General features: G+C 28.2%; 1 protein-coding gene across 1 annotated transcript in view; it reads left to right on the top strand.

Moving 5' to 3' along the window:
• The first annotated feature begins 1002 nt into the window (after positions 1-1002).
• LOC108910471 overlaps positions 1003-12053 on the top strand; it is a 17031-nt gene continuing 5980 nt past the window's right edge. Inside the window, exons 1-2 of the mRNA XM_018715070.1 lie at positions 1003-1175; positions 2183-2485. Coding sequence (XP_018570586.1) covers positions 1077-1175; positions 2183-2485 — 402 coding nt within the window. The 5' untranslated portion in view covers positions 1003-1076. The remainder of the gene's footprint in view (positions 1176-2182; positions 2486-12053) is intronic.

The following is a 12053-nucleotide window of genomic DNA, read 5'->3' as shown; positions in this document are numbered from 1 at the left end:
AAACCTTTAATATTATTTAAAGTTTTGTCGTTAGATATAACAATATCTCAAAATAACTACTAAAATCTTCTAAATCGCAGTATCTATTATCAATTTTTTCGATCCTCCAATACTGAACAAATGCAACCTCTTGAAATGTTCTAGTTTGACTCTTATTTTTAATGAAAAAAGCATTTTAAAAAATGCAGTTTATGCAAATTTATCAAATGGGGAAATAGCAAGAGATATTGTTTGCTCGGTAGCGAAGAAGTTTCGGAAAATACATAAAAAAATATTTTTCAAGAAAAAATAAATAAATCCTTTAATGAAGTAAGGAATAATCAACATCTCGTATGAGATAAGTGTAAGAGACATATTTTAAGGTATATTGTATTTTTACGTGAAGTTTTCTTCTTAAAATGAACTGTGAAATTGTGCTTATTTTTAAATATGCCATAAGATAGAATTATTTTGTGACTAAATGAATAAATAAATGTCACAAATACAATATAGAATTTCACTTTACGGGGTAAACAAAAAATTTAAAAGATAGGTATTCACTTGTTCTAAATTGATCTCAAATGACATATATTTTGAAACTTTATTTTTAAAACAAAAGCTATACAGAGAAACGACAAAAAAGTATATTTAGCAAGAAGCATGTAGGTAAGTAACAATTAAAAAATATAAAATTTACCGAAAATATGTTTCCTTCATATGTGAAAATATTTTGTCCTACTTATTCTCATTCACAACACAAAACATTTTTAACACAAATTCCACAAATATTAATAGAAATATTTCACTGTCGATGAATTCTAGATGTATCCTTATTTCTCGATTACAGAAGACCAAGCAAATTGCAATCACGTACCTCGATTGTCGTTTTCAGTTGAAGAGATATACGCCATAACCCTAATTCATGCACTAAACTGGTCCATACGACACACTTGCGATACGGCTTGTGCTGATCATATAAAAAGTTCCTCTTCCCCGGATTCCTCATTCGATTTGCAACCTCGGTCATGAACCAACTTTAACCGAAACAAAAATTAATTAAAAAAATTGTTCGCTGCATTTAACTCTAATCTGTGAAAATGAACTCTAAAGTGATTAGTGCCGTGCTTGCTGTTTCTTTCGTTGTCGTCGTTGCCGCAGGACCTGTAGTAGATGATAGCAAAGGGCATATCAATTTGGTAAGGTTTATGTCAGATTCAGTTCTTATGTAGTTGAATCGCGGTTTCCTTCGGTGTGTTTACTTTGCTGAAGGCAGGATTTATTTGAGAGTTCGTAAATATACATTTTTATTATCTTCCGAGTCGTTTTCCAGTCAATTTCCCAAATATTCTCGCCTTCTGTTTATGCAATAATGTCACAATTTACGGCAAATTATTACTTATGTTTATGGTTCTTGCCATTAACGTAAAATCTTAAGTAGTTAGCAATGGTTTACGATAGTTTCTTTGTAGTTTTAAAAGCTGCAATTTAAATTATTAGAAATTGATTTATTGTTTGACGTCGAATAAAAATTGAATTTATTGAAATATCTTGTATAATTTCTAATACAAGGTATTTTTTGTTGCCACACTTTATTTTTTTACTTTATTTAAACTGATGCAAAATAATATTAAAATTTTTCATAAAATTCATACTCTGACACAATCTATGTAGACTAAAGCAATGCCCCACAGGCAAGCTAGTCATTAATAGCTATCTAAAATTAAAAAATGACTTGAAAATGACTAATATAACCAAGTAGTACTAATTATAAAATACATAAAGTTTTGAAATCATTTATTAATGTTGCAAACTTGTCATCTATTTTTGTTTCTAACACTTGTAACGTCACTTTGAACAAAAATCAATCAAAATTTAGTCAGAATGACATATCTAAATCCTTATCAGGTATTTTGTGTCAGAGAATATATCTTCATCTTATGAGAATTCCAGGAAAATTTTTAGAACTGATTTGAATTGGCATAACACATTTAAGGCAAAAGTACAAAAACTAATAACAAAAGCGTTTATTCCAAAAAATACATAGTTTTGTTTAAATTTAAAGTTATACTAAGAGTAGGTACATTTAAATGACACTCCACTTCGCTATAAAATACTAATCTAAGTTCTTTATATTATCTAATATTTAAACAAAACACCTATCACGAAATAATAAAGATTAGATTCATATATTTACTTGTTGCAGATCCAATCAAACGAGCCAACGATCGAAGAATCATTAATGAAAAAACTGAACACGAAGTGCTCTAATCGCGACATGAGTTCTTGCATGATGCTGAAGTTGGTGACATATTTCAACCGCCTTATGAAAAAATCGAACATAGATTTCGGGGATGTGGAAATCACTCAAACTTCCACGGAAACCATCAACTACGACACCGGAAGAAGTCTGAACGATATCGAAAAAATGTCGGAAGAAGAGCAATTGAGTCAATACTTGGTTGATAAAGTTTCGAACTTCGCTCGCACGAGGGCGCTGAAGTGGAAGGTGAGACATTTTTTATTTTTATAGGTACAAAACTTTATTATTTTAAATAATCATCATCCCATTTTCAATATGTTAGTTCCAATTCATATATCAATTTGATTTTTTAATAAAAGTGAATAAAATTTACCCATGTCTTAGGTAAATTAGATACGATGGTGATCTGTTATTAATATAAAACTAAGTAATGTCTGTGATTGTGGTTTTGAACTTGCCAGTTACTTAACTAGAGCTTTTTTGTTTGAATTTCACCACAATATTGATTTTTATATGCTCTAATTTTGTGATCTATATTTTCGTGTATGCTTTTTCTACACTGCGTATATTTTCATGTATGCTTTTTCCACGCTGTGTATGTTACTAAGATTTTATATTTCTGTTTCAAAATAAGGTATTCATCACAAATTTTTAATAATGGGAAAACCGTTAAATAATAAATTTCCTACAATTAAAAAGTACCTACTGCATTTTTGAAATACAAACCCGTTTCCCGTTTTTTGATACTTTTTCCTCCGCAAAATATTCTTAAGAAAAGCAAATAATTAAAAATAGTACTTGTTCAGGCATTAGCCAGAGATCGCTTCCAAAAAACATAACTTTTTATTTAAGTTGATATAGGAAAAGATAAATTTAAAATAGTAAAATATCAAGGATATTATTTGCAACGACACAATTTTTGTCTAAAGTAACCAATGTAGTTATTCCATTTTGTGTGCTGTTCATTATGACACATCGAAAAATAAAGGTGTTTTTTACTAGCTTTTTAAATATTGGAATTTTTAGTGTTAGGAGTTAGGATGTACTTCAATTTATGAAATGTCATAATTATATAAATAATTATTGTTAATTATTATACACCATCTCTTAAAAATTAAAATCATTCTGCATTTATTATTATTAAATACAATTTTTAATCATTTGTGCCAGCAACATTCTTAAATACATATTTATTGAAGCACTTATTACCTAATTGTATTACATGGGTATAATTTCATTCATTTTTTACTAAAATTAAAAAAAAATGTAGTATAATTAATCAGTTATTTCCTCAATACAAAATTGTTCATTTACTGAAAAGTGGCACAAGTTCATGTTCATGGTACCCCTTGACCTAGTGATAGTTGAACATTCCACAGATTGAGAATTGTTTGTCTTCCTACATTAATCAGAGGCCGTATATTATGATAATTTTATTCTGTCTAAGAAAAGAAAGTTAGGGCAGTCAACACCGCTGGAAGCAAATTCCAGTGGGCGGTCAAAATTCAGTTCTTACCAAATAATCTTCCAGTTGTTAGAATAGACATAGAAAGTGAATTTTTAATATCCTAATTTTTTTTAATATCTATATACTCGTATTTGTCTACATTGTTATTACAAATATAGATTTAGGGTTAAAACACTGTTCAATAGTAAAATACGTATTTTATGTGTATGGAAGGATTTTTTTTATAATTTAAGTAAGGTGTAAAATATTTTGTTTTACTAACCATATGATTTTAAATTCATTATCCATTAGTTGAAATTTTTTTATATAAACGTTTGCCCTTCAATCTCTCGCTTTTTAGATACAAGGTGTTGAAATTTTCATAATATTATTGGAAGAATCATTGTTTTTTTGTTTTGTCATTTTTTGATATTGTGTTGTATTACAATCTATAAGACGTGTGATATTTCATTATTCTAAAATAGAAAAATAATAGAGATAAATACAAGATGTAACTGAAATGCACAGCCAAACGTTAATGAGACAGAAATTAATGAAAAAATTCCTACTAACATGTGCTGTTAATTATGATGTCAAACATGATTTTAAATAATTCTATACACATTAGTGTTGCGTGTAATCCGTGATTATTATAAAACTTCGCTTTGTTTCACTAATTTAATCCAGGTTGTTATTTGATGTTAGACAGACGAGATAATCTTGAGTTAATAGTTTAGCATATACAGAGCGACAAAATAAAATTTTTTAAATAGAATTTTTACGAAAATTTCCAAACGGTGCTAAATATTTTTATGAAATTTGGTATTCCGGGGTTTTTGAGGATGCCAAATATGCTGGTCAAATTATTTTTTTGTAATTTTTATAGAGGGCGCTAGTGATGCTACCTTCCTATTACATTTTAAGTTCAAATTTTTTTAAGGTTAGGTTTTTTTTACCATTCGGGCTCCAATTCCTAATGTAGGTACAATTTTATTTTCTGAAAATAATGTACTCTTGTTAAAACTTCCTAATGTGGACTGTTTTCGAGAAAAAGGGCTTTTGAACTCTTACAATATTACGGTATATAAAATAAGTGACTTTTCTCAAAGTAGGCTTATGTCAAAACTTATTGATGGATGTCTCATAAACAACGCATGCATTCTTAGTAATATTTTAAATTCTAATTAATCTTATATCAAAATTTTAGTGACTGTAATTAGTCATTACTAACTACAGTCACTAACGATCACTTAATTTCATATTTGGTGTCATACAGTTCGTTATATCTATCACTATTTAACTTCAGTGATCATTAAATATACTTACTATAAGTCTCGGCTTCATTATAAATGTACGTTTTATAAAGAGCGAAATACTCACTTCATTAACAAATTCTCCCTGCTTTTGTTGTTTTTAATATATCTAATTTAAAAATAACAATCCAGCAACCTGAAGCTATTTATAAAATACGTTGGCAATACTGATCATCATTCTTGCGTTAAAAAAACAACAACGCAAAGCACGCTTTCATTATGCCCTTATATTTAGCGAAAAGCATACATTACGGTTAGAATTAAAAGAAAACAGGACCTAAGACTGAAAACAGAAACCGTTTTTATAAAGAAAGCTTAATTACGCCATATAAAGAACAAGGTCAAGTGCAAAGCAAAGTGTGTTAGAAATTTATTACATGGTGAGAACACTTTGTTTCTAGCAATGCTTTAACCTAGAACTAAATTACTTTTTCGCATTACCTACAAAACGTTATTCACACAGGTAGTTCCGTTTTATCAGATATATTTTATCGTCCGGTGTTCAATTACTGAAGTATAACTCAGAAGTGGGTGACCAGCCGGTACTGTGAAATCTTAATACCTGGAATTAACAATAAATATTTCTTATTAATGTGAGACAGATTGGAAAATAGAAAATGTATTTGTGTCGTCAATGCTATAAAAGAACTTTTCTACACCGGACGAGTTTAAATGGTCCGAAGAAATTATAACACTTTAAGAATACTTTTCAATCGCGCTTGATTAATAAAATACTTTTATGAGCTTACCTACAATAGCAATAATTAAGTATGTTTAGAAAATAAAATAGGAGACATAATTCCAGCAGAAACCAATTCTCTAAATGTTTTTCTAAAAAGTGGTTATTCACATTTTATTTTACAATACGTCAAGTAAAACTGAATTTATCTGTTTAATTTGACATTTTAGTAATTAAATTAATATATTTTATTATTATTTTTACAATCACAGTATGACTACGTGAGAACTTTGCACATGTGCAATTAGGTATCAACTTTTTGAAGGATAATTTGACAAGCAAACGAGGATTTTAAACATTTTGTTAACACAATTTTGGCAATAAAATAGTTTTTAGATGTTGCCACGGGAATGTGGAATTAAATATTTTCAACTAACTGACGTATATCTTTGTTTTATAATTTTAAGTATATGTTTAATGTATTAATTCAAGAATCTTTCTTATTAAATACAATCTGTGCCATGAGAATTATCAGCATTTGTCACAGTTCAAATAATTCGCAAAAAATATTAATATGAAAATTATACGAGGTGAGTTATATTCAAATACAGTTTTGAAGGGGTTTCTCGTATTCCTCGAAATATTAGAAAATATATGTTAAGCTAATACATGATCAAGATTCGAGGGAGTTGAATCGCGAAAACCTCATCTTGATATATTGATTCATTTAAAAGATATAGAACGTTTTTTATTTTTAGTAGTTTCTCTATAGAATAACTTTTTTATTTATGAAAATCATAAATTTTTTGTAAAGATCTTTATTCACTTTTAAAAAAAATACGGTGTCGTATGTGATATTTTTTCTAAATCTTCCGATTTTTCACTTATAACCCAATACTAAACATTTTTTTATGTACCACTGTATATTTCGATTCAGGAAATCTTTACTCTAAAAGTATATCTGTGATATTATTATCATAATATAATATAATTTATAATTAATTTTAATTAATTTTTTATTCACACAAACAATTTATATACATAATAAAATACAGCAGTAAGAATAATAGTGAATAAATAAATAGACATAAGTGACTAAACACTTGTTTTGTACAACAAAAGTAATAATAAAATATGTTAAATGAAACAACTTAGTAAATGAAAACGAAATTGAATACAAATCTACAATAAAAGTAAACTAAAGACTTAGTACAAACAAATTATTAGAAGACAGTAAGTATATAAAATCGCACAGAATTCCATACGCGTAGTTGTGTGCCGTACAGGACTATTAAGCATAACATGTAAGTAGTTAAAAAGAATGGTCGGTACTTAAGAGTTAGTGAAATATATTTTCATACATCATTTCATATAAATTTGGATTATAACTGAAAACTGGAAGTTACAGAAAAATATCACATATACTCGTACCACTGAATTTTACTCAAGAACAAATAATTAAAGTCCTTTTTAGTAAATTATAAAATTCTCACAAATAAAGTTGACATTACAGAAGATTAGCCAAAAATTAAAAATGTTCTGTATTAGTCAAGGCTGACCTTTTATAGACAAGAAATCGCAGTTTTAGTAAGACAATACATGATAGAAAAAAAATTATCTAAACTATCAAAATTTTGAAATACATGAAAACACCGGAATGTAACTTTCCTGATTTATCGAGGATTTTGTAAAAAATGATTATGATTAATTCATGTCTTAATAGTCTCATAAAAGCATTGTGCGAGGTGTGATTATGTTTATAATAGCGTAAACGATTTTCTGTATATTCAAGAGGCGTGTAAAGTTCAGGAAATGTAATTATAAACATAATAAATAAAAAAATTTCAGATTCTGAATGTACTGTCAGCTTATGAACTGTCCCTGGAGAAAACTGTAAAACTGATACAATGACTAACTTGCTTAGATTTTCCAAAATTCTCGTCAAAAAACTGCTATAAATCTAATGAAAATTACATATAAAAACGCCCCTCTTAAAAGGATCAAGACATCGCAGTACTTTTTGTAATCATTTTGGAGAAATATAAGAAATTCCTAAAAGGTTATAGAATTTAGCTCACTTTATGCTTATTCTACTTGAATTAAGTAGGTATAACCAAAAATATTTTCATTATCATCATCTATAGGTATTAAAATATGTATTTATTTTTTTTTTAATTTTCTTCATCTCATTGGTTTAACAGCGAAGTACCATATTATAGCAATACGAATAATAACATAAGTCAATATTGAATTCTTCTATATACAAAAATTCAGCAATACTTTTTTAACATTAATAATAATAATAATAAGCAGTACTTTTCCAAAAATTTCCAAAAGGTTTACAAAATACTGATAATTTAAAATTTCTAATTTTTGTCGTATTAACATTAAATGCATAAATATATGGCACTGTATATTGTCATAGTTTCTTCTGAGGAATGTTAGATTTACCTATATTTCACATCGTTATTTTCTTTCTTATTAATGACATGTCTTACTCGTACGTAAACAAATCTTCCTTGCATATTAATCTTAAAATTAAAGTCTTCTGTGTTAAATACACATCAAAGATATGTGTATTTATAATGGCTATAAATAAAACATTTATCGAATGAATTGCTTGACATTCAGGAAAGTTAATGAGCATGAATATTAATACGTTATACTTAAGAAACATACCTATGTGTTTCACGCTTTTTCAAAATGTGGAAATGTGTTAAGTATACTTTAGAATTGTGTCAGTAGGATGTATTGGAAATGATATATTCACAGGAGATTAAAGAATATTGAGACAATTTAGAAAAACTACTTACGAACCGGTTTAAATTGTCTAAATTTCAATAGTGCACGATACACTTTTTAAATTTAACTACAAAAACTTCATTATTGCATCAGCATCTCTATAAATGAAAAATTTTCATATTGACTGAATGGGAAATATGGTAATTTACATTATTTTTATGTATACAATAATATTTCAAAAATACTTCTTCAAGACAACGTCGTTTGAGGATATTTTTCTGAGAATTGAATTATATATAGCCATGTATAAAATTATTGATATTAATTATTATTATTATTATTATTTTGACAAGTAGGACTATAGCAAAATTGTTAATAAAAATATATTATTATTTTATAAGCCGTAAAATCATACATTATTATAGTTGAAATTGTTTTATGCTTTTGTCCTTCATTCCATTTAGGAGTGTTATTAAAAAAAGTTAAATATATAGAAAGTTGTGAATATGCACAAATCTTAGTGACTAAGTCCATATTGATATTAAATATTATTTCATTTTTATTTATTATTTTATTTTATTGGGTACCTAAATTATTTCCTTTTTTTCTAAAAAACAAAAATAAAAAGATTCAAATAAACTACGAACTATTCCATAAAATATTTTGAAGTTTTTAGAATTATTGTTTATTTTCATAACATGGATTTTCCCAGGAACCTAAACTCAGCGACAGCGTACGGTGATACATAAACCACTACCTATATGCTGGAATTTTACATATTACATTCTTCCTAAATAAATATGTTCCCTATATAAGTTTTTAGCATAAAGATAGGATTGAAATAGAAGGTAAAAATTTAGAGAAATAATATTAAACATTTATATTAGAGAGCAATAGAAATTTTTAACTTAAACTCCCAAATATTTTTTTTTCGTACACATATTTTCATTATAAAAATATTTAACGAGACATTTTAAATAGCTATTAACATATGAATATATAAAATTATTATTTTTCATCTACAAGTTGTTTTAACACTTCCTTAAAAAAATTAAGGTTGTTAAAAATTTTAAATTCCGATAGTAGCACAACAATTAATAATGGCATTCATTTTGATACTACTCATATACCATAACTCTAAAAAGGAGATATACATTTGAATTGGATACTGTTGTTCATTGAGTAAGTTTTTAAAACCCGCTATGTAAAGGGTATCCCAAAATTCACGTAAGAAGTAATTGATAGAAAACACAGGTTTTTAATAATAAATAAATAAATTTATCTACTATTATTGATTCATAAAGTACTTGTATACTGTATAGGGTTATGTATGGAATAGCATATCCGGTAAATTGTCGAAGTTTTTCATGGCCGTTTTGCATAAATACGGCTGAATTTCATTAATACAGTACTCAATTTCCTCCTTCAAGGCATGGGTGATCGTGGGCCTTGTTGCCACAAACCTTACCATTAGATTTAAAAAAAAAACTAAAGAAAAAAGTCCAACAGCGTTAAATCGCATGATCTGGGCCGCCAATTCTGATCACCAAGTCGGGAAATTACACGACCAGGAAATGATGCTGTAATTTGAATGTTTCTCAGGCTATATCGCATGTGATACCTTTAGTTGAACATCAATATTTTGCAATTTAGACGCAAAAAACTAGATTATCATGTCGAGATAGTGCATACATTAAGCACCATTAACTGATACTGCCCGACCATTTTCAAATAAGAATTATTGTCTGATGATGCCTCCAGTCCAAAATCCGCACCAAACAGTGACACGTTGTGGATGTATTTGTTTTTCAACAATTACTCGTGTATTCTCTGAACACCAAATGCGACAATTTTGTCGATTAACAAAGCCATCAGGATGTTGTTCCATAATCCATTCACCGAACTTTCTTCGCTCTGCGTGGTCAGTAGGTTTTAATTCTTGAATTAATTGTACTTTGTAAGCATGAGGGTGCAAATCTTTCGTAAGAATTTGCTGTAGAAAGCTTCTCGAAATATCCAATTCCTGACCACGATCCTGAATTGATGTTCCTGGACTCTGAGCAACACTGTCACGAACTGTTTCAATGTTTTGTGTTGAACGACTTGTTAAAGGACGGCCAGAGTGTTTAAGATCATTAATTCAGTCTTCCTGAATTTTTCAATTAATCTCTTCACAGTTGATGAAGTTAAATCACTATTCCGGCCATATTTTGTACGAAAATTGCGGACTGTAGTTGTTACTTTCAATATTTTGAAAATATTGCGTTGTTCTTTCCTGTAACCCTCCATTTTTAATAACTCTGGAATGTCAGCTGTCACGCCGTCTTTTTCGTTGGCACAAATGGTATAAAATTCAAATCTTGCGTGAATTTTGGGGCACCCGATATTTACATATATTTGGTCTGATACCTTTAACACTTCAAGGCTTTTTTACCAACATTTTGAAAATTTGACAAACCTTGGAAAGTCTGGTTACCATTTCACACATTCCCTAATTTTTGGTAATCCTTACCATAATGGAACTTATACATATATTCAATATTTTATTAATCACACAATCAATCAGATTAAAACAATATAATAAATATTGAAAATGTTTTAATAATTTAAGTAAATTTTGTTGCAATTTAGTCACAGATGAAGAAATATGCAGATAAACAACAAATCTAGTTTTAATTAACGCAAAGTGATCACACGAGTACATAAGCATAATAAATCGGTTTTTGAGATGATATCCAATTCTTGATGTAGGTACATACTTAATAATGGCGTAAAGTACAAATAAATCACATACTAACATTTCATTTCATTATCATGTGGAAGAGTACGTTGACCAGTTTTTCTCACCTAACCTAACCTAACGTGGATAGAATTTTTTAATTGTCTATTCAATTTTCATACAAAATTGCTGTCGATGGAGCACAAAAATGAGAATCCGGACTTTTTCTGTAACATATTATTTTTAGAGACCTCTTGTACTTAAGGAGGTATATCGGGTTTACTCAAATGCACAGATGTACTTGAAATCTTTTTGAATTTAGATTTTGAGATATTGTTGTTGAAAATTGTTCATTTTAACATAGGTTTATATGGGGAAGATGGACATATAACATTGGCTCTTTTTTGCCCATAACTGAGAAAAAAATGTAGAAATTGTGAAACAAAACTTTTCCATAGATAGTAGTAGTATTATCTTATTTTTGATGCAAAACTAATGTAAGTTTTGAACATAGTACAGCTGTATTAATTAGAAACGGAAACCAATAATTGGATCTCTGTCTGACTTGAGGCTTAATGTGGCAACTTCGCAATCAGCTGACAGCAAGGAGGGAATACATTTGAAAGACTTGATAAAAACGAAATTGATTTCAAACATATACATTTTTCCTAAATCCCATGTACATTGTTATCAACATTAAATTATTCACAACAGATTATTTTTTGTAATGTTTTTAAAAAACTAAATTAATTAAGAAAGGCCAGGAAGCTGTGATATATTTATTGGAATAAAAATACAGTTGATAAATCCTTTTAATATATTTAATGGTTTATAAAAACATCGTAATCCGTACCCAGCAATATTTAGGGTTACATAAAGTTTTCTTTACTTGATTAATATTGCTGGGTAATGAT

Source organism: Anoplophora glabripennis, unplaced genomic scaffold (genome assembly GCF_000390285.2).
Source record: "Anoplophora glabripennis isolate ALB-LARVAE unplaced genomic scaffold, Agla_2.0 scaffold434, whole genome shotgun sequence".
NCBI lineage: Eukaryota > Metazoa > Arthropoda > Insecta > Coleoptera > Cerambycidae > Anoplophora > Anoplophora glabripennis.
This window is presented reverse-complemented; position numbering and strand designations above follow the sequence as displayed.